The 22,236-nt window shown below is 32.1% G+C and overlaps 1 protein-coding gene across 2 annotated transcripts in view; it reads left to right on the top strand.

Annotated features, from left to right (window-relative positions):
* The first annotated feature begins 2,381 nt into the window (after nucleotides 1–2,381).
* Ranbp21 (exportin-5-like protein Ranbp21) overlaps nucleotides 2,382–22,236 on the top strand; it is a 32,368-nt gene continuing 12,513 nt past the window's right edge. Inside the window, exons 1-10 of one of the 2 annotated variants that reach the window (XM_072538316.1) lie at nucleotides 2,384–2,543; nucleotides 2,698–2,994; nucleotides 3,094–3,315; nucleotides 11,968–12,279; nucleotides 12,462–12,611; nucleotides 16,319–16,704; nucleotides 16,786–17,114; nucleotides 18,238–18,627; nucleotides 18,743–19,084; nucleotides 21,494–21,741. In XM_072538316.1, coding sequence (XP_072394417.1) covers nucleotides 2,719–2,994; nucleotides 3,094–3,315; nucleotides 11,968–12,279; nucleotides 12,462–12,611; nucleotides 16,319–16,704; nucleotides 16,786–17,114; nucleotides 18,238–18,627; nucleotides 18,743–19,084; nucleotides 21,494–21,741 — 2,655 coding nt within the window. In that variant the 5' untranslated portion in view covers nucleotides 2,384–2,543; nucleotides 2,698–2,718. Of the gene's footprint in view, nucleotides 2,995–3,093; nucleotides 3,316–11,967; nucleotides 12,280–12,461; nucleotides 12,612–16,318; nucleotides 16,705–16,785; nucleotides 17,115–18,237; nucleotides 18,628–18,742; nucleotides 19,085–21,493; nucleotides 21,742–22,236 lie in introns of both variants that reach the window. The other variant, XM_072538317.1, reaches the window with a different exon arrangement.

Genomic DNA, 22,236 nt, shown 5'->3' with positions numbered 1-22,236 from the left:
TATGTACAGTAATAGGATTTAACGGGTGTAGATTCAGTAAAAACTAAGAACTTCACAAACTGGCGACTACTATTACTTGATAGTATATTAAAATATCTATACAGAAATAAAATATGAAATAGTGACAAGTTCCAGATCAAAAATAAAAAATAATTCTTACCTTTCAAGCTTTCGAACAACTAATACACGGCTTCGTATTTCGTATTTGGAACCCCACGCCACTTGTGAGGTGGACAGAGAGCACTGTTTACAATGCGCTGTGATTGGCTCGCTTCAAAAATAGCGCGTAAAAGTAACGAATTACAGTTGGTAAATGTCATTTGATTGGTGTTTCGTTAGGATTCTTTTCTGGGACCAATTAAACTCTTACTTGCACAATAAAGGCGCCCGTTTTTGTTCGGAGGCTGTTTCTAATGGCGGGAAAGCAACCAAAAGGCCTGCTGCTGAATATGTTTGATGGGCCGTTGTATAATTTCCTAATATTTTAAGATGAAATTAATACAGAAAATTTTAAATATAAATTCATTCTGAGCTTCATGCCCTTTTTACCCTAATAAATTCATATATAGTCTTATCTTTATTTATTTAAATGAAATATTTAGATAATTTATTAGATTGAAAGTTAATTTAAAGTTTTAGTGAAATTTCAAGATTTTTGTCTCAAAATAAATATGGCATTTTAAGCAACATTGTGTGAAGTGAAATAAGGGTTCATTAAATTAGAATTTCTATACTGTTGATTGAATATAAAAAATAAGTACAATGTACAATGTACTACAATGTATTATTTGATATTTTTGTATATTATTTGATATTTTTAATTATGTATGTACTGATAATTTATTATTTTTCAAGTGTATACCAATTTATTATGCAACCAATACAACAAGAAAATAATATTTTAATCTATAATTGACTATATGCAACCAGTATAACGGACTTGTTAATAGTAAATAGTATAATGTTCCTTTATTAAAAGTAGCAATAAATTTGTTCTTTTCTTGTGACATGTTAAATAAGATATTATTTTATATGAAAATTATAAATATTTACAGGTTAAAATCATTTATAATTTTTATCTCAGAGTTTTTTCAAAGCTAGGTATTTCTGATTTGGAAATCGAAACGTCTATAATAAAGTGTGAATTGCATTACAATATATTGTGGTTTAATCTCATACAGTGTTGCCAACCTTGTTGCAAGCTTTTTCCCTCAACTTGCCTTAAAAATTCCCACTTTTATGAAAAAATTCCCTCCCGTTTACAAAATGAGTTTTATAACAGAAATATAAGAATGTGGCTTTCACGGCATTTTGGTGTTTTAAAGAAGTATTACCAGTTGCCAAAAACGAGGAAATACTTTAACTAGATTTAATAGCAGTCATTTTTTTTAAATATTTCTTACCTGCAGAATGTTTTTGCAGTTTTCACTTTTGCCACATAAAATTTCTGCATTACACACTTTCCACATACATTTTTTATTATTATGTGCAAAGCCTTCACCCAGATTTTAAAAGAAGGATCTTCTAACCACTTAACATGTAAACGTTTTTTCTCTAGATTTGGTTATTTTATTTTTTTTTATTGGATGATTACTATGACTATCACTAAATACACTACTGTTATTATTGTCACTCATTTTTTTTTTGTTACACTTACACTCTGCTCTAAACTCCAAAATTATTAAAAAGTAACACTTTATACAGAAAGCACATTATACTGCTTAAAAATAATATACTTATACTGTGCAGAAAGTACCAAATAAGACAATTTCGGTGGGTTTCCCACTTCCCCTACAATATTTATTCAAACCACCATAATTGAAATTTTATATAAGTACCTAATGAATAAAGACGAAATTATTGGGACATGTGCTTACATCTGCATTCATTAAGTTTTATTATATTTTGATTTGGGGAATAGGTACCTAAAGATCATAATATTTATATAAAAGGATAGTGATCTGGTTGTGAAATGATTACCCAACCATCATCTATTTTAATTTTTGACACTAAGTACTTGAGATTCTTGAGAGTTATGATTACCGAATGATGTTTTGTTATGATTAAGAATACCGAAATAAGATAACATTATGGAACATTTCAATTACTACCAGGGAGTGAAGATATGTTTAATTCTTTTCAAATATTCTTCTGAATTTTTTTAAAAAATATTTTACAATTTGCACTGGAGAAAATATTCCCGTTTGAGTTAATTTTTTCCCTTTTTCCCTTTTGTGTCAAAAATTCCCGCAAAAAGGGAAATTTCCCTCCGGTTGGCAACACTGATCTCATATAAAATAATAGCAATATATCTATTTGCAATAATAGTTTATGTTCTTTGTTCAAAATATATTAATAATTCAATACATAGTATAATATAGCAAATTAAAAAAATAGGAAATATTTTATACAATTTGGCATTTGTTGTCAGATATTTGTCAACCAAAAGAGTTCGCTAGTGTAGCCGGCGACAGTCAAGTTGGAATTGTTGCACATTTTTAATAAATATTTAATCATATGTTGTAAATAAACTTGAGAATTCCGTAAGTCTGTTAAATCTGAAGTATACAAATTGTTAACGCATATAATTATTCACCATCAAATATAAAACCTCATGACAAATAATCTCGCATAATTTGAAAACATTAAAAGACCATGCTGTTGATCAAGGTGCTTTTAATAGATTTATTATTTTAGCTGCCAATATAATTTGGAAGAATGGCTGGACCAGACGTGGCAGCGCTAGCTGCTGACTTAGCACGTGCTGTAGAACTTACTATGAGTACAGGGGCTTCTCAACAAGACAGACTAAGGGCTTATCAAGCATGCGAGAGTTTTAAGGAAACTTCTCCTCTTTGTGCTGAAGCAGGCCTATATCTAGCAGCTGGCACTCAACACTCACCAATATCAAGACATTTTGGCCTTCAGCTTATGGAACATACTGTAAAATATCGTTGGACTCAAATATCACAACAAGAAAAAATTTTCATTAAGGTAAGGCATTATTTGAACATAGTAATTTATAATGGTCAGCTGATTAGTACACATTGTTTGTAATATGCTATAATCTACTCATTAATATATTATTTTAAGGAAAATGCAATGAAATTACTTTCTGCTGGAGGTGTTAGTGATGAATCACACATGAAAGATGCTCTTAGTCGTGTTATTGTAGAAATGGTTAAACGAGAATGGCCCCAGCAATGGCCTGGTCTGTTGGGAGAATTGTCAGATGCTTGTGCCTGTGGAGAAACTCAAACTGAGCTTGTTTTACTTGTTTTCTTACGTCTTGTCGAAGATGTAGCATTATTACAGGTAAGAACTGAAATGTCTATACTAAATTCTAATTTTTGTAACATGTATCATTGGGTCATCAAGTAAAGCTAATAATTTTCATCATAGATTTAAAAATTTCATAAACCTGGTATCGTAGTGTCACTCTAAATACCAGATGGGATAGACATGTATTCCACTGTTCAGTTTTATTAGAAATTGTTTGTTGTTAGATGCTTTGTAAAAAATAACCATATTTTGATAGTAAGATATATATTTAAATATATTTGTACTCTTACATAATAATTATTAGAGCATTTTAATACTTCTTTTACTCAATATCAATATGTTTTTCTGCCTGATAGTTGTAATCATGAAAATTGATCTCAATATTGAAAATTACTTTGGCATTTAAGCAAAAACATAATGCATTAAAATAAACACAATCCATATACTGTCAAAATATTTAACTCCTTGAGTTGACCCCTACATGTTTCCTGAAATTTCATATTCTTTAGTGCCCTTATTTCCTTTTTATCTGATAAAACATGATTTTATCATCTTCAGATCCTCCCCATACCAAATATCAGGACAGCAAATACTGAACATTTACACAACAATCAACTTTTAATATTTCCAGTGATAAAAAGCTTCTTAACAACTTACTGTCCAATGAATCATTTATGATTAAGAACCTACATGTGTCCCTAATATACACATTAATCAAATGCGTTTAAAGGGTGGGTAGATGATATTTTAATATTAAAATAGTGTTTACATGTAATAAGTTTTTAATACATGTAAAGTATATTTAGCTTTTTCTTTAACTCTTCAATATATGTAAAATTTTCAAAAATTTTGTTACTTCAGAGTGACTTCATTTTCTGGATCTTCCTCATTTTAGGGATATTGTCTCTCTAATGTATTTGAAAACCTATATGTTGTGTTTTCTTTTGATTTGAAGATAGTTTATCTTGGAAAAAATAGTCTTGAGCGTTTTGTAAAGTTTTGGTTGTCCACTGGCATAATTCATCAAAAGAAAAATATGTTATTAATATATTTATATCATCTGTAAAATTTACAATATTGACTGACATTTGCTACTTGATAAACAAAGTCATTTATATAAAGTAGAAAGACCATTCGACCTAAGAAAGTACCTTGAGGAATGCCTCTGGTGATTTGACACTCATCTGAAAGGTGTTTCTCATTTAATGCCTGCTTTCACAACAACAGTCTGTCTCATCTGTGACTAATATAAAAATATTCATCTCAGTGGTGTCCCTCTGGCTCCATAGTTCTCTAGTTTTTGAATAAGGATTGAGTGTTCTAAGGAATCAAAAGCTTTGGATAATCCAAAAATAAGCCCATTGTAACAGCTGTTTCTTTTAATGGAGTTTTAATTTTCTCCAGGAAGTCATACAGAGCAGTCTCCACACTTTTTCCTTATGATAACCATACGAGATTCACTCATAAGATTGTGAGTATAAAAAAATATTTATTGAACATTTTCCACCTGCTGTTAGATTTTCAATATTTTGGTTGGTTTCAGTTACTTTTTTATTTTTGTTATTAATAGGTACATTCATTTAATGCATTAGTAAGTTTAAATATTTATTTAATTTGAAAAAGTCACCAAGTTAAAATTGATAATAGCATATCTGAAGAATATTCAATAATTTCAGTGCTTCCTCGAAAGTAACAACGTAGGGCCTCCCTTATTTGCTTGTCTCAAATGCTACCTGTGTTAATGTTTGCTGATTATTTGTTTAGGGTTATTTAAGATCAAAAGTATCAAAGCCATTTTTATCTATTAGAAAAGGATATAAATGTAGTATCTAAGTATTTCCAGGTAAATATAATGCTTCTACATTGAAAACTGTTCTATTTTGACTTTTATATGTAATAAAAACTGAGTACAAAGGTCATGGTGTGCCTTTTCAATCAAGCAATTCCATTATACAATCCAACGATCATCACAAGGTGATTACTTAAGGCTATTACGATTTATAATTGGAAATGAAATATTTTAAGAGTTTGTGTGCCATAGTTAGGTAAAACTAAATATAAACATAGTTAGAAAAGTATGAAAAATACTTTTAAGCTAGTTATATGTCAGAAAACATAATGCTTATACATTCCTGGTTTTATAGTCATATAAAAAAAATTTTGACATCTAAGGTTCCTAAAGGCTCATTTATAGAGAGCTCTTTTGAACTAGCAAGATAGAGACTACTTTCCCATAAATATGATGAAGCCATGTAATTTACTTTTAAGAAATAATAGTATAGATATGTTTAACACTAGTTCTAGAGAGATTAAGTATTATTTTCGGATGTATCTACCATTTTATTTTAGTATGTCTTCTTTTTTATTTAGATATATTTTTTTCTTTATTATCTTCATCATTTTATAATAAATACCATATACAATTGCATTTTATTATGTAAAATGTGTTTTTGGAACAAATAAATACATAAATAAGTATAATATAGGCATTTAACAACATACAGTTGGTACAATATATATCCGGATTTAAGTTGACATTGTTGCCAAATTCCAAAAAAAAAAATCTTGAATTATACAACAAAAAAATTAATATTCAATGTAAATAAATAAAAAAATTAGAAATAGAAAATAAGAATAAAGTAATAATCTTAAGTTAAACAATTTGAGCCACTTGTGTAGATAAAGAAGTAAAATAGAATAAAAAAACAACACTTTTTTCAGTACATATTTACTTTTAAATGTTTTGTTAAAACTAGAAAGTTTTAGTTTTCTAATCAATACATTACAATTGTGCATATTATGATAGTTATATATAATTAGTGAACAATGTAAAAAAAAGTATGGTGCTTAAAAGTTACACACTAGTACATGCTTCTGTTTCCAGATTTTAGTCTTTCTTATATTTTTTTCACCCATCTTATGTTTTTTTTACAAAAACTCTGTTTCATCATCAATTTAAACCTATAAAAGATGAAGCTTAATTTTAATGCTCCAATAGCCCTAAGTTGGCTTACCTACTAATCACTGGCTATGTCACAGCTGCTACTGGAATCACTGTCACTATTTATATTAATTATGATAGGTAGAATTTGTAGTGTATGCTTTCAGTCATACCACTTTTTAATTACATTTTCTGTATGACTAATAGCATTTTGCCATATCTGGAATGTAACAGTTTGTAGAGCTTCTTTCCACATGTTTAAAGCATCACATTTTTTATAGCCATCTATACCAATATGTTGGTTATAATAGTTTTTGGCAAATCCCCATTGTAATTCTATAGCATTGAAGTATAGTATGGTGGCAGGCGTAATACTTTATGGTCAAATTGTTCTGCTGAATTATCAACAATGTATTTAGGAGGTGGCTTGTTTCTAAAAATAAATATTGATAACCTGAACTAACCTTTCATTAGGCATACTTACTGCATAACAATCTGCAAAAGCTCTTTCCAGTATTGTCTCATTAAAAGGAAGTTTATTGTTAGTTAACCAATCTTTTATTTCAGAGTTTGTTGAAGACATGTTTGGTGTCTTCTCTAACAACATGCTATGGAATGTTTTTGGAATGGACAAACTTTTTAATAGTTGGTTTTCAAACCATGATAAAAAATTTGCTTGATTAATTTCCCCATAGTAGTCCATTAAAGCCGATTTTGAGGAAAATATAGCCTTTACACCCTCAATGAACTCATTTTCATTCACCAGCATAAATCATAATGTATCTACAAAAATATTTTATTTCAAAACCTTTATGTATACAATATGATTAAATATATTACCATTTTCCCTCAGTTTTCTACACTTCTTTTATTCTCATCTTGCCATGAGTGACTTATAGATCCATTCTGAAAAATTCAACTTTTATTATAAAAACATATTAAAACATATATTATTTATAAAAACAAATTTGTATAGTTCTTCATGTTCATATTTTTGATGTAAAAATTTTCTTGAAAAATTCTGCTCTCTTTACAGCAATATGAGACTGATCCTTGGATCATCTTTTAGCAGTTTGAAACCAGTGTCTTTCAGTACAATACTTAGTGACATACGACAACCACTAAACAGTCCTATTTCCTTCAATTGAATCCATAAACAGGTCAAAGTCACGTGTTCTTCTGAAAAGAATTAAATTTGATTTCATGTTAAATAAAACTGTTTGACACCTATCCACTTTATGATTTCTAACATTTTATTAACTTACTTCGATCATACATACTATAAATTGTATTACAAATTTCGCTTGTATATATTATTTCAGTAGTGGTAAGTTTCTTAGACCTAATACCTACATTTTTTGGGTGGCGTTGTTAGAAGTGTATTAGTTTTTACGGCCTAAGAGATAGACCTCAGTTGAAATATGTAAATTTAAAGCTGCAGCTACAGGCTAAAACAAGGATGTATATTTTAAGCATCTACATAAACATATAAAAAATACATCACATATTTTCTTAACAAACAATCAACAGTAGAATGGGGCCGTTATTATCACGTTCCTGTCAATGAATCAAAGAAGCTACCATCTCTTTACAACAATTATTTAATTTCTTATCTGACATTTTAGAATTAAGTCACACTAATTTTATTCTAAAAAGAACAGAGTATAATTACTAATAGTAAATAATAAAAACAAATCTAAAATGTCAACACTGCAACTATCGAATAAGTGGTACCAATTTATTCCAAAATGTCACCTTCATTTGATCCCAGACGATCGCAGTTAGAGTGTGATCCGGACAAGTTGCTTCATAAAAATGCTTTAAAATCCACTTATACAAATTAAATGAAACATGTTATGGTTTATGGTTTAAGTTTGCATTAAGAGAAATCTTCAAATATTATTTCTAAGCATATATAATAAAATATGTCTAGTGGTTGTAATTCCAGTGTACTTGGCTAAAAGATTTTAAGAAGGAACAGACTTATGACTTAAATATTTCTTGTTGGTATCATCTGACGCCACTTACTATGACGCGGATGACGTGCATCGGGATTTATACTGTATCAACAACAACTGTAGATAGACAAGTCTGTACACTCCTTACGGAATATGAGCCACCTCATGTTTGAGATTTTATTGTCATTTCGAATTAGTGCATTTTAGTATTCTTCACAATCTGTCTCAATTCTACTCTATTACTTAGAGTATATGACTACTCATCTACAGATTAATTCCTACAACCATCAGATTGTTATATAAAAAAGTATGCTATGGGAAAAAGAAGATTATATTACAAAATGTAATTAGATTAAAAATATACCATATTTTAAATGTTTTTGTGTAAATATTTTGTGAAGTACTATCATATTTTGGTCTTCTTGTAAAGGAGGAGAAAACTGTTCCGAATAAGTTTAATGTATTTTATCTTCATATAACAAATAATTCAAACATTTTCTTGTAGTAAAAAAATTGCAAATTACGTGTAGTCAAGCTACATAAAAATTGGCTACATTTCAATCACTTTTTTCGAAATATATTCAGAATATTTTTTGTACTACACTGTTAATTAATCTAAGGTGGAATATCATCTGCATAGTTGATGTGATTTTCTGTTGCATCTATGGAATTTTTAGACTTTTTTGTATTGTGAATTTAAAATGAAATATTATTTAGTTTCTTTCAATTTAGTATACTTGTATTTCTGTATTAAAATATTATTGTAATATGTGGTTTCTGTTATATCAGTAAGAGATAACAATTACATAATCATAGATGTATATATGAAATATGAAATTAAAATTAATTTCATTGAATAAAAAATATAAATTTTGGAAATGAGCTTACAAAAGAATACAAATTTTGTGAATTTAAATAGATTAGAGCAGTGTTTTTAAATTTTTTCAACTTTAACCCTTTACCGCATGAATTTTTGTTTTTTGTCAAAAATAAATTTTCAGATAAGAATTTTAATTCTATTTTTACGTAAAAATATTGCAAAAAAAACCTAGCTACGAGGAAAACTTTATTGATAAAAAAATTTTTGGTGCCAAATATGGAACATCATGCAACAATGTAATATTAAAGTCAAACTATTTTGAACCACTATACAGTATGAAACTGCAAATAACAGTTTCTTTATTAATACACAACTATATGTTTTCCCTGTACAGCCTGGAAATTTGCATCTTGACCTAGTGCTCTCATCCCAATAGGAAAATGATCAAGCCCATCTTTACGGATGTCTTCTTGGGGTATTTCTTTAGTGGGTTCCTTTTTTCGTTTGTTCTCGTAAATCTGCTGAATGCTACCACTTGACAGTCTTCCTACTCTAATTGGTTTTCCAGCTTTGCATAGAGCATCGGCTATTGCTAGTTTGGTATCCAAAAGGGGTAAATCAAATTTCTTCGCTCTTTTGGCTAATAACCAACGGTTCACGGCTGTCATGTCAATGAAATGAAAAAATATTCGTATATAATATTTCTTCGACCTGACTTTTATACGATAAAATCCTAAAATGTAATCAAGGAGATATACACCTCCAATGTAGTTGTTGTAGATTAGGACACTGTTAGGACAAGGTATCATTTTATGTATACTTTCTTGTTTGAAAAATCCTCTTTTTTCTCCCTTTGGTTCACTTCCAGCATATGTTGACATTGTAGTAACATAGTACATTGTCTATATTGGCTATTTTCTTTACCATATGACCTCTGCCGCGTTTCTTCATTTCTTTCTCAGCTGTCATCACAACTCCAGGAACACGATTAAGTCTTACTGTTCCCAAAGGTAAAATGACCATCATAAGAGGTATGCTGGTGAACCAATTGTCAAAAAACAACTTGTAATGTTGATGTTTTGGTATCGAATCTGCTAATTTTGACAACCACGTTGCTGCTCATACTAAGATTTGGTGCTCCTAGAGGTACAATATTACTCTGGGAACCAGCAAACAAATAAAGTCGCTGAATCCCGAAATACCACTCAGCACAAAGTTTTTGAAGCCCCACTTATGGGTTTTTTTTTTGGGTTATACTGCTTTAGCTGGCTTCGCGCTTTTGTTGGTATAATCTGTTCGTCTACAGCTAGAAATTCTTCTTTCGGAACCATGAGTAGTCGTTCTTTGATTTGGCTCAGAACAGGTTTAATTTTGAATAATCTGTCATGTCCAGGCTGATCATTTTCAATCATGTCATCATTGTTATTGAAATGCAAGAAACGTTTTATTTCTTCGAATCTGTTATAGCTCATCACATCGCTAACTGTTCGGTGGCTAATATTGCCATTCCAATAGTGTCTTGTTGATGGAAGTTGAATTATCGATATGTAAATAGTAATTCCTATAAATTGTTCTATTTCATATTTTTTTATATTAGCTGGTTTATCTGGACGTTGTTGCACTGAGTATAAATTTGATTGGTCTGTGATATGCTCTATAAGACTATCAGGAAAGAGAAACTTAAAAAATTGGACCGCAGTTTCTAATTGTAAAATCGAAGAAGGTAAATTTTCATAACCAGTCAATTTTGTATCATTTTCTTATCTTCTCAGATTTCCTTTCACCCAATTATAAGATTTCTTCCTTTTATATCGTAGTCTTTTAGATAAAGGGGTCTCATCATCTGAGGAATCTGAGGATGTGTCAGAAATGACAGTTTCCTTGACATTGCTTGGTAAATTTTCACGCTCCTGATTGTCACTATCTTGACACAATATCATCTCATTTGTGTCGTCTTCATGGGAGAGATCTGATTCTTCACTATTAGTACTATTTGGAATTCTAACTGTATTCATTGTACCATAAAAGAGTTTCGGATCCATATCTACAAAAACAATCAATGAGTCCATAACTTCATAGTGTGCCATATATAGCACAAACCCTTTTTGGGATTTTCGAGAGACTTTCAACATTCTTAATTTGTAGTACTTCCTTAAGCAGATATCTAATATCACAATACAATGAATTTCAATTTTTTCTCGCTGTAAAAAACGTTTTTACTATGAAAAATAACTTCGAGCACTGTTTCACGTGGTTCAGAATTTCAACAAGAATGAACTTAAAACTGCGCACGGCTGCCTATTTCGCTGTCAGAACTATGCCGCATATCTCGCGTACACTATTAGTACGTGTCAGATATGGGCTGCCATGCAGCTACGACAAAAATTGAGTTGAAGCATTAAAAAAAATTTTTTTTGGTTTGTACCATTTATGGCACATGATGCGGTAAAGGGTTAATTCAAGTATGGGCGGTTCTCTAAGAACAAGAATTTATTATGTTATACTTAACAAATTCCTGTTGGATTGCCATCATTAATATGTCTTCGACATAAGTGGTACACAGCTGTTGAATGTCAATTAAAATTCTGTAGCTGTTACTTATTGTATAATATAAGTGGTGTTTGTTTCTTGTATAAGTTCATATGATTTATTTTAATTTTTTGTAACATGTACAGATCATGCATCAATACATTGATGTAAAGTTTTTTTGGATATAAATGTACAAATTGTTTGCACTCCAAATTTATTGTATAAATGTTAAGAGTGGACTAAGAACCAAACTTTTGTTAACTATCATTGGACCATTCACTGTTAATTTTCATTTAAATTAAAAATTCTTCTAAATCAAAACCGTAATGTGTCTTTTCAAATTACACCTTTTCAGACAATAATTTAGCTGATCTACAAATTAAAAATAATTATGGAGTTTCAAAATAAAAAAAGTATCTTTATAATTTTTTTTTCAGACACTGGAATCAAACCAACGCAGGAAAGATATTTACCATGCACTGACGGCTAACATGGCAGTCATATTCGACTTCTTTCTCAGACTCATAGAACTGCAGGTCAGTCAATTTAGACTCAACAGTGAGTCTAACGTTACCAAAGCCAATGCTCATGGTCGAGTTGTCCAAGTGGTTTTGTTGACTCTCACTGGCTTTGTAGAATGGGTTTCCATGAGTCACATAATGGCCCAAAACGGAAGATTACTACAAATTCTTTGCCTTCTATTGAATGATACTGCATTTCAATATTCTGCAGCGGAATGCCTGTCACAGGTAATACTTTGACTTAAATATATATTCTTTTATATATTATATATATATATATATATATATATATATATATATATATATATATATATTAGTTTTTATTAATTTTTTCCTTCTCAAAAATTATCTAAATATTTTTGAATTTTCGCCTACTTCCGTTCACATAATCGCATTTTTCGTATTTTCAGATTGTAAATAGAAAAGGAAAAGTGGAAGAGAGGAAGCCGTTGTTAATATTATTCAATAATGAACCAATGGAATGCATCCTGAATGCCGCGAAAAATCCTGGAACCATCGGCGACGAACAACATTATTTGTTTAAAAAGAAATTAATTCAAGTAAGTCTTTAGTAAATGTTTTATTGCTTTATTAACAACAATTTAAAAAACAACAGAAGATACAAGTTATAAAAATAAACTAAGATAATAACAATAATAATAATAAACAAGAGGAAAAAAAGTCAAAAGTAATATAAGCTAGTAACAAAAACACCTAAATAAATAACTATAAAAATGGTAGTGTTATGTCCTGTATATCTTGAAGAGTTGTGAATAAGATATTTTATAAAACACGTGAAACTGTGCCAATTTATTATCACATACAATTGACCTACTTTCTTTGTTTTGGGTCACGTTATTCTTGAGTATCTATTATAGGTAAAAGAAATAAGAGTAAGACTTACTCACAATCTATTTAATTCTACCACCAACGACCGGTTTCGCATACTATAATTTGCTATGCATTTTCAGGTCAACGGTACATGGTAAACTAAATGATGCCGATACAAGGATTATTAGTTATTGTTTAAGAAAACATAGTAAAAAAACTGTTATGGTAAACTGGTAACAGGTGATTATCGGTTTTACTGCAACTATTAACGAATAAATGGAAAGTTCTTGATGGGAAAAGATATTAACAATTAGACTAGGGACAACTTTTTTGTCAAACACTAAATAATAGTCCTTGTATCGACATCATTTAGTTTACCATATACCGTTGACCTGAAGATGCATAGGCAATTATAGTATGCGAAACCGGTCGTTGGGGGTAGAATAAATTGATTGTAAGTCTTATTCTTATTTGTTTGTACCTATTTTTACAAACTATATATAAAATACGTAATCTAAAAAACATCTTTTTACAACAAGAAATTATTTTCAATGAGGAGTGCTCCAAAAGTATTTATAACTTCGCAATGCTTTATTATTTGTTATTGAGCCTGTTGCAATCTTCATATTCCTTCATAGGATATTGTATTGTAAAACTTGTTCATGACCCCAAGCTCCCTGCATTCTTTAACAGTCGCAGGTGGAAAAGAAGATACAAGCCAAACTTGCTTTCGTCACTGATACTTTCAATATCAAATATGTCCTAAATCCAATACCAAAGATGCAACATGTACCCATTACTTGTCATATTACCGCGGCTGTGCGTCCCGAGAAGGTGCCTTTCAGGAGACGCTCAAATTTCAAAAAGGGTAGATGGTCCAGCTTCACCGACGATCTGGATAGTCATATTGTTTCGTTACAACCAAGGGTAGAGTCATACGAAGCCTTTGCCAACTTTGTCAAAACTATATTGCGGAAATACATTCTCAGTATATCCCTGGTCTTATCAACAACAAAGAAGCCCTAGACACATAAAGAACTTTTCGAGGCTGCTGTGGCCAGATCCTCAATCTGACTTTAATATATTGAAGATGGTTTTGAAAGAAAACAGAACAGGCATAGCGTTCGTAAACCTTTCCGCAGCGTATGAGACCGTAAACCATAAAAGATTGGGTTCCAAAAGTGTACAGTGTGTCAAAAGACATCAAATTAACAAACTCTATATGATGTACAGAGAACCAACCTGTTAATTCTAGAAGAGCTTAATATAAGAGACAGTCAATTAAAAAAAGTAAACCAAACATATCTAAATTACTTCGGCGCCATAGCCATAAGAACGGTAACTATCGAACTATTGGTAGTAGACGGCCGAGAGAAAGATATTTAACAGGATGGGCAGATCAAATGAAGACTCTACATCTACATGAAGCCGTCCATCTGACACAAGATTGCAGACAATGGATACAACAAGCTAATAATATTTAGGATGCCACCACGCTGTAACAAGGGCTCAAGGAATGAGGAGGACACGATCTATACTTCAGAACCGTCAGTTTTATGTAAAAATCCAAAGTCAAAACAGCCGCTGGAGAACCCAGAAGAAATAATTGGTCTAGGGATTGGACCACTGCTATTTATCTACACAAACGACCAGAAAACCATGAAACAAAACAATTCATATATGCAGATGACACAGTCAGTCTGCACAATGAAAATAATTTGTGAAGGGAGAGCAAACTTTCATTTTAAGATCTCTAGACAAACTAAAAGTTCCTGTAAACGAAACCACCTGAAACCAAACCCGTCAAAATCACAGATATGTGCTTTTCTCTTAAGTAATAAAGAAGCTGAAAAAAGTTTAAAGTTGTGTGGTCAGATCGGGAATTGGAGCACTAACCAACCCTAAAATAACTAGGTGTTTTATACCACTGTCAGAACACAGATGAAAGTCGCATCAAGGAATAATATCTTGAAGAAACTGACAGGTACAAATTATGGTGCTCATTCGCATGACCTTCGCAAGTCAGTGTTTACACCAAGTTTCTCAGCAGCCAAGTACGCGGCTCCAATCGGAGACTCTCAACACACGCCTTGCAGGTGAACATTGTTCTAAATGAGACGGGTCGAATCTTTAGACCTACCCCAGTCCCTAAAATCTACTCCATCGTAGGAATAGCTCCGTCTAAGAACAGAAAAGCCGCAGAGGCAGAAAAAGTCAAACAATTCAAAGACAAGAAGTCACTTTCACCTGAATATGTCAACAAGCACAATGTTCGCTACTGGTGTCCAGAAAATCAAACCAACTACACCAGAAACAGTTGTATTCAAGCAAGGTAACGGTTTGATGTGTCATGTCTGCACCAGGGATCACTGGACTTTACTTTTTTGAATGTGGCGCTGCCATGTGGCGAATTGGATACGTCCAGAATTGGTTAATTTTTCAGGATATACAAATATTTCCAATATTTTTCGGAGTATTTTATGCTCGAATATTCCTTTTCAGAAGTCTTTCATCTTTCTGCGTAGTAATCCATGTTTACGCCCCATACGTGGGAACCGGTCTTAGCAGTGTTGTTCAATCACAAATTAGTCCATTAATTTGTAATCTCATATTAATCTTAATTTCCTGAATTTGTATAGTTTCACAGTATATACATATATATATATATATATATATATATATATATATATATATATATATATATATATATATATATATATATATATTTGTATAATTGTGAAACATATCGATTAGTAGCTTAATTACAGTTTGTTCAACTTCCTGCAAACTACAGATTGCCTAATATTTATTGAGGAAATGCCAGCGATAATTTCCTCGGTTCAAATTATATTTGTTAGCTTTCAAAAATCAAAGGTTTTGTTAAATACAGAGGGAAATACACTTATTTGATGAATCGTAGCATGTTAGTGAGATTATAAATATAGCTTCGGGACTAGTTTGGGACGCAGTCTATTATAAATTTTTACTTCAACAACAACCATAGTGTAACAATTCAGTAGCTGTCGTAATTTTACTTCATGACTTCAACGTTTTATTTTATCATCATCAATCGAGAAGAATCGAACACAGGGAATAAAAGATAATTCGAACTTATAATTACATTCGAATTTGTCCAAGTGTTTTGTATATAATAATTTTACTTCTTCTTTGGATGTCTCTTGAGTGGAATCGTTTTTGGAGTTCATAATATATTTATATCAAGTAGTATAAATGTTAATATTTAGATATAGGATTTGTGTGTTAAGGGTTTCTTATTATCCATGGTGTCACGTAAACATAGTAATGTTCGAAACTTATTACACACGTCTACAAGAGCACTACGGCTTTGTCTATTTAGAAGGTTTGACAATATTATAAAAACTCCTTTGACATGTTTAATGATCTGACTTTCTTCAGCCTAACTAATATTTTTTAGGTTATGGGAGGCTTGACAACTCAAGTGTGTACCTTATGGGGTAAAGACGGCCTCGCTCGTCCATCTAACTTCTCGATGTTCCTCGAGGCTGTTCTCGCCTATAGCAGCCATCCCAGTCTCAACATCTCTCATGCTGCTAATCCTCTGTGGAACAGTATGTTAAAAAATGAACAAGTGGCCAGAGATCCCATCTTCTTGTCCTACATACCACAGTGGGTACAGTGCACGGCGCCAAAGATAATCAAGTTCAATTATCCTGTCGGCAAGAGTCCAACGAGGAGGGATCTTGGGGAGAATGCATTATACGCTAGGCTGGATTTTGATAGCGATGAGGAATTTTCTGCTTATTTCTACAGGTGTCGATCAGACTTTTTGGATTCTTTCAGGTAAAGCAATATAATAAATTTGCAATTATCAATATTGTGAATGTACAAAAACACTATATCTGGATTTATTAAATGTTCCAGGCAAGCGACTGTAGTAGCACCTTTAGTAACCTTTAATTACGTCGAACAATGGTTAATGAAGTGCCTGCAAGTTCCAAACATCACTGCCGGTTTATCGTTTTTGGATCCGGTTTATCAAGAGTGGGAAGCCTTATCCAACTTTCTGGAGAGCATCTTGAGTAGGGTCTTGCAAGCAAATGGCCGCCCACCCATTGCTTCGGGCCTGAGATTACTCCAGTTGTGTTTATCTTACCAACCAGCGGATGCGCTGATCCTATCAACGCTGCTAACTTGCATTTCGGCATTGTTCGTATTTTTAAGTATGTCAACTGGACAAATGGCACCAACAGGTGAGTGCTTTCCTAATATATGAGTATTCATAGTGTTAATAATAATATTGTTATATTGGTTGCAAAAACCTCCATCAAATATGTTTTCACGTGATGCCAATGTGAACTAGCTATCATAATTTACGTTTAAATGTGTTTTTCCTAGTTTTGTCAAAACCGAGACTAAAAGTTTCAGTGTGATAAATGTATAATTCATATTGTTCTGAAGCTATTTTCTTGTGGCATTTTTAAGTAGATACTATTTTAATTGAAATAAGCCACAATTAAAAGTTAAAATAAGTTTATTGACGTTTCAATTTCGTATTTTGAGAACGATTTCCGAAGTGAAAATTGAAACGCCAATAAACTTATTTTAACTTTTAATTGTGGCTTATTCCCATTAAAATAGTATTTATTATTAAATATAGTGTTCCAATAGGAACAGACTCTCAGTCAATTATTAAAAAACGCCTACTTGCAGCTCACAAGATGCAAAAAATGGCTGCTGGGACGTAGACCAAAGAAAATCCACATCAAACCAAATCGTGGAACCGGTAAAACTCGAGGATTAAAAGAGACCTCGGGAAAATACTATAGCCCGTCCTCAACAAAGTGTCTGACGAGCAGACTAGGTTATATAGTACAATTGTTGTTGTCACATAGTTCACAATTATTGCTTTGGGTTTATGATTCAATTCAAACTGTATTAGAAATAATTTATTAATTAATTCTCGGTAGTTCTTCAGCACAAACACCAATGGCATCACTGAAATTTTCGATTCTAAAGTAGTTAATTTTTTATTTTAGTTCATTTTGTAGGATTTCCATATGCTTCAGAACTTTTGAAAATATTTAAAATAGACCAAATGCAATCAAATCAAGTTTTACTTTGAATGCCCTTGGTTATAAATTTTATTCTATTACTGATAAATAACTCTCTTATATATGTTACAAAAGTAACGAAAAGATCTTAAATGTGTTTTGGATAATCTTATTATTTTTTAATTTGTGTTTTAAAGAAAGCAAATATTGTAAACAACAAATTAGTGACTAATCATCCAGAAGGAGGAAGTCAGAAAAATTACAATTTTATTGCTCTGTACATTTTAATAGATATCTATAATTTATGAACAATTATTTTCAGCAAATTCTGTGGCAGCTTCAGGTGCCGCACTGCTACCCCAAGTTCTCGAAAAAATATTCTCAACTCTAGTCTACACTCCCGAAGGTCAGTCAATCAACAACCGATCCAGAGCCGTGAAAAATGTCAGGCGACATGCGGCTTCTTTAATGGTGAAGATAGGCAACAAATATCCGTTGCTGTTACTACCGGTCTTCGATCAAATTAGAGCCACAGTCGAGGCTCTGTCTAGGCCCGACGGACATGCGCAGTTAAGTTGTTTGGAGAAAGTTACATTGCAAGAAGCTCTGTTGTTGATTTCCAATCATTTTGGGGATTACGACAGGCAGAGTACGTTTGTAGGGGAAGTGCTGAGGGAAGCCAATGCTCAATTTTTAGAAATAGTCAATTTAGGTGAGTAACAAGCGTTTTAATAAGTTTTGTGTTTCTTTTTTCTATTTCTCACAATTCGTGTTTTAAAATTTAAAATAATATTGTTTATTTTATTTAAGAAAAACAAATATTTTAGGTGCATTTAGAAACGCAGCAAACTTCATCACTTTTGTCGGACTGGACAAACCTCCGGTTCCTTCCAACAATGAAGACGCCTGCGGCCAAAACAGGGGCAACATTATCTTCTGTGTCAACCTCCTTCTAGGCGCAGTCAAACGTTGTGCTTGGCCAGACGACCCGGAACGAGCGACCCGTGGAGGTTTTGTAGTTTCTCTTACGGAATCTGGCAATCCTGTGTGCCGAAACCCAGCAGCTCCGCACGTTGTACCACTACTGCCTCATATTCTTTCTTTAATCAAGATATTTAACGAACTGTTCACCCCTGAGACTCAAAGTTTAATTCATGACAGTTATAAAGGTAAGTGGCATTATTGTTTTTTTAAGTGTACAAGTGTTAGTTGTAGGTGTCAAAGATCCAAATCTTTACAAACTTCAAAGATCTCGGATCGAATGTGATCCGTGGGTCGCATTTGTCACTTTTCTCAGAAGAATATTTTTAAAGTAGCCATTTTGGTGTGCCAACAGTTGGTACGCCTAAAAATTTTATTTTTATTATTCTTTTATTATTTTATGACGTTTTATATTACTACTTTTACCTAATTAAATATATGTTAATTCTTTTTGATAGAGATTTTCTAGGCTCTTACTGCACTGAAATAAAAATCGTAAAAAAGCTCATTTATTTTTAATTCAGCCGAACATGTTGACAAACATGAATAAACAAATATTCGCATTAAAATACTTAAAAAATATTTCCAAAATGTACCATTGTGCAAGCAGCAGTTCTTACGAAAACAATCTTTAATTTTCCCAAGACCTAATCCTACATCACAAAAATTCAGATGTCATGGGTTTGGCTTTTGTACTGCAAAATGCACATCTATTAGTTGAACGAACGGGCTGATGCGAATATGCAGTAAATCTAACTTCTGGGGGTATAATACGACACCTTTTCTTACAGATTCTCCATCAATGTCTTGATTTTCTTTCAGTTCTATCAGTTTTTCGGCAAGTAAACCACCTGTCACCATTGCCTAAAATCCTTTAAGCTCATAAATGGTAACTTCTTGAGCTTATACAAAATTTGGCTATTTACTACACAATAATCTACAAAATGCCAAAATATCCTCACCCACTACTTCTTGCTTTTTCAGTCAATCTCCTAAGTTGGAATTTGCTTTGACGATTCTTCTTTGTTTTTTTTTCACTTCAACTTTAGTTTGCTGATCAAGATAATTAGAGAGAAGGTAGACTGTGGGTTTGTTCTTCCCCTTAATTATACTCCTCCATCGTTGCTTACGTTATAATCGTATTCTCTTTGCCTTAAATTCTTGTCTTCTTTCAGTTTGGGTAAATTTTTTCGATTAGTTATCACGGTACGACATGCCTTTATCCATTCTGTTACCATCACGGTAACAGAAGACATATTAGTTAGATTTAGTATGTTTCGTGGTCGTTTGGAATTCATATCTAAAATAAAGTTGCAATAATGTAATTCTAGGTAGAATTACTCCCAGCTGCACAGTGGTTCAAAATTTGAACTCAACAAACTGTTTGATGATTTAAATCAGTTTGAAAATCGTTAAATTGTGCATTTACCAAATACTCACTGGAATATTATTTCGTCAATTTCGTCTTCTTCTTCTTCCTGTTTATAAGCAATTCTGCTTGTTCATTGGCGGATTAATACCTTGGAAGGTTGTCACTCCATCTTTTGCGCGGTCTTCCGGTACTTTTTCTGCTGATTTGTCTCTTGCTATTTTGACGACACAGGTCTCCCCATTCTGCTTATGTGGTTATCCCATTCTTTTTTTCTATTTAGTGTCCATTAGTTTATACACTGAATCTTACAATTTATTCTAATGTCCTCACTTGTCTTTCGATCTCTCAGCGTATTTCCTGTAATTCTCAGTACTCTCATCTCTGCCGTTTCCAGTAGCCTTTGTGTTTTGGCTGTGTCAGGTCTTGTTTCTGAGGCATATGTCATTATTGGTCTTACACTGAAATTCTTGACTTCATCTCAATGTTAATGTGTCTGTTTCGCCACATAGTGTTATTAAGGCATCCTGCCAGTCTATTTGCTTTTTTTACTTGGTCTTTGACTTCTTTGTCCAGGTCTCTATAGCTGGACAATGTAATTCCAAGGTATTTGTTTTCCATTACTTGTTCAATATTGATGCCATCAATTTGTGTTACATCTGATTGTTCTTTGCTGATTACTATCATTTTAATTTTCTGAGATGAGATTGTCATATTAAATTCTTTTGCTCTTATGTTAAATCTGTGGACCAGTCTTCGCAAACTATCTTTATCTAGGGGTATCAATATTGCGTCGTCTGCTTTATAGAGTATTTTTACTTCTTTTTTTTCCCATTTTGTATCCTCTTCCTTTGTTAACGCTTTTGATGATTTCATCCATGATTAAATTAAAGAGCGTAGGGCTCAATGATTCCCCCTGTGTTATTCCTCTGCCTATTTCTATAGGTTCTGTAAGTTGTCCATCTATTCTGACTTCCATTTTATTGTTTTGGTAGATATTTTCAATAGTTTTTATGATATTTAAGGGAACTTGTCGCTTGTCGCTAAATTACTGACTAGGCTTTTTAACTGATCCAGGTCTTCATAGATTCCCATGCATACCTTCAAACTCCGTCTAGAGTCATTTATTTTGTCTTAGCACTATGACTTTTGAGTTGTAGATTCTCCAGAAGCCAAAGATTCCTAGTTCAAATTCCAACTAGTCTAAATCATGTTTTATCTATTTTAGGATGTTTAGCAATGCAAGAGACTGAAAGAATGAACCTCCTAGGATTGATGGGCCACACTATAGGAACTGAAGCAGCGGAATCACAAGTGGTGCAAAGCCCATTAGAGAGGATGCAGCGGTTCCTTACAGCATTACATGAAAGCTGCTATCATATGATGGGTTCTTTAGGACCCTCTTTAGGAAGAGATTTGTACAATATACCGGATCTTGGCCTGGCGATTGTCAACAGTGTTTTGTCATTTATACAAGTAAGTAATAAAGATTATTTGACTGCGCTTGCTATATACATAGCTAAACAGTGTAGCTTATGGGCGGTTTGATATCTTTTGATATGCTATACGCCTTTCTCTAATCATTAATATCAAAGAACTGTTCTAAAGCCTGTTAGGAATATTTTGCTTTAACATTATATTACACAATCTCAATTGCGTTATTCGCCATTTTATAATATTCACTATTTATGGTTCTTCTATTCCCAGTTAATCAAAGGAAATTTTTTTTGTCTCACAATATAAAAATCATAATCTTGCTAGCCGATTTTTACGTCTTTGGTCTCTGGACGGGGTTCAGCCGCTGTTGCCTACTCAAGCAAAGAAAAAAATAAAGTGCCAACATTTAACAAATCAATTTTTTATTAATAGACTATTATACCTGTACAAAAAGGAACTACGAAGCGGTGTTGTTATGGAATATGTAATTCTTTATTAAATAAAAAATATTTATTTAATAAATATTTATTTATA

This window comes from Diabrotica undecimpunctata, chromosome 7, assembly GCF_040954645.1.
Source record: "Diabrotica undecimpunctata isolate CICGRU chromosome 7, icDiaUnde3, whole genome shotgun sequence".
NCBI classification, from domain to species: Eukaryota; Metazoa; Arthropoda; class Insecta; order Coleoptera; family Chrysomelidae; genus Diabrotica; species Diabrotica undecimpunctata.
The sequence above is the reverse complement of the archived record's forward strand: the minus strand, read 5'-3'. Positions and strand labels throughout refer to the sequence as shown.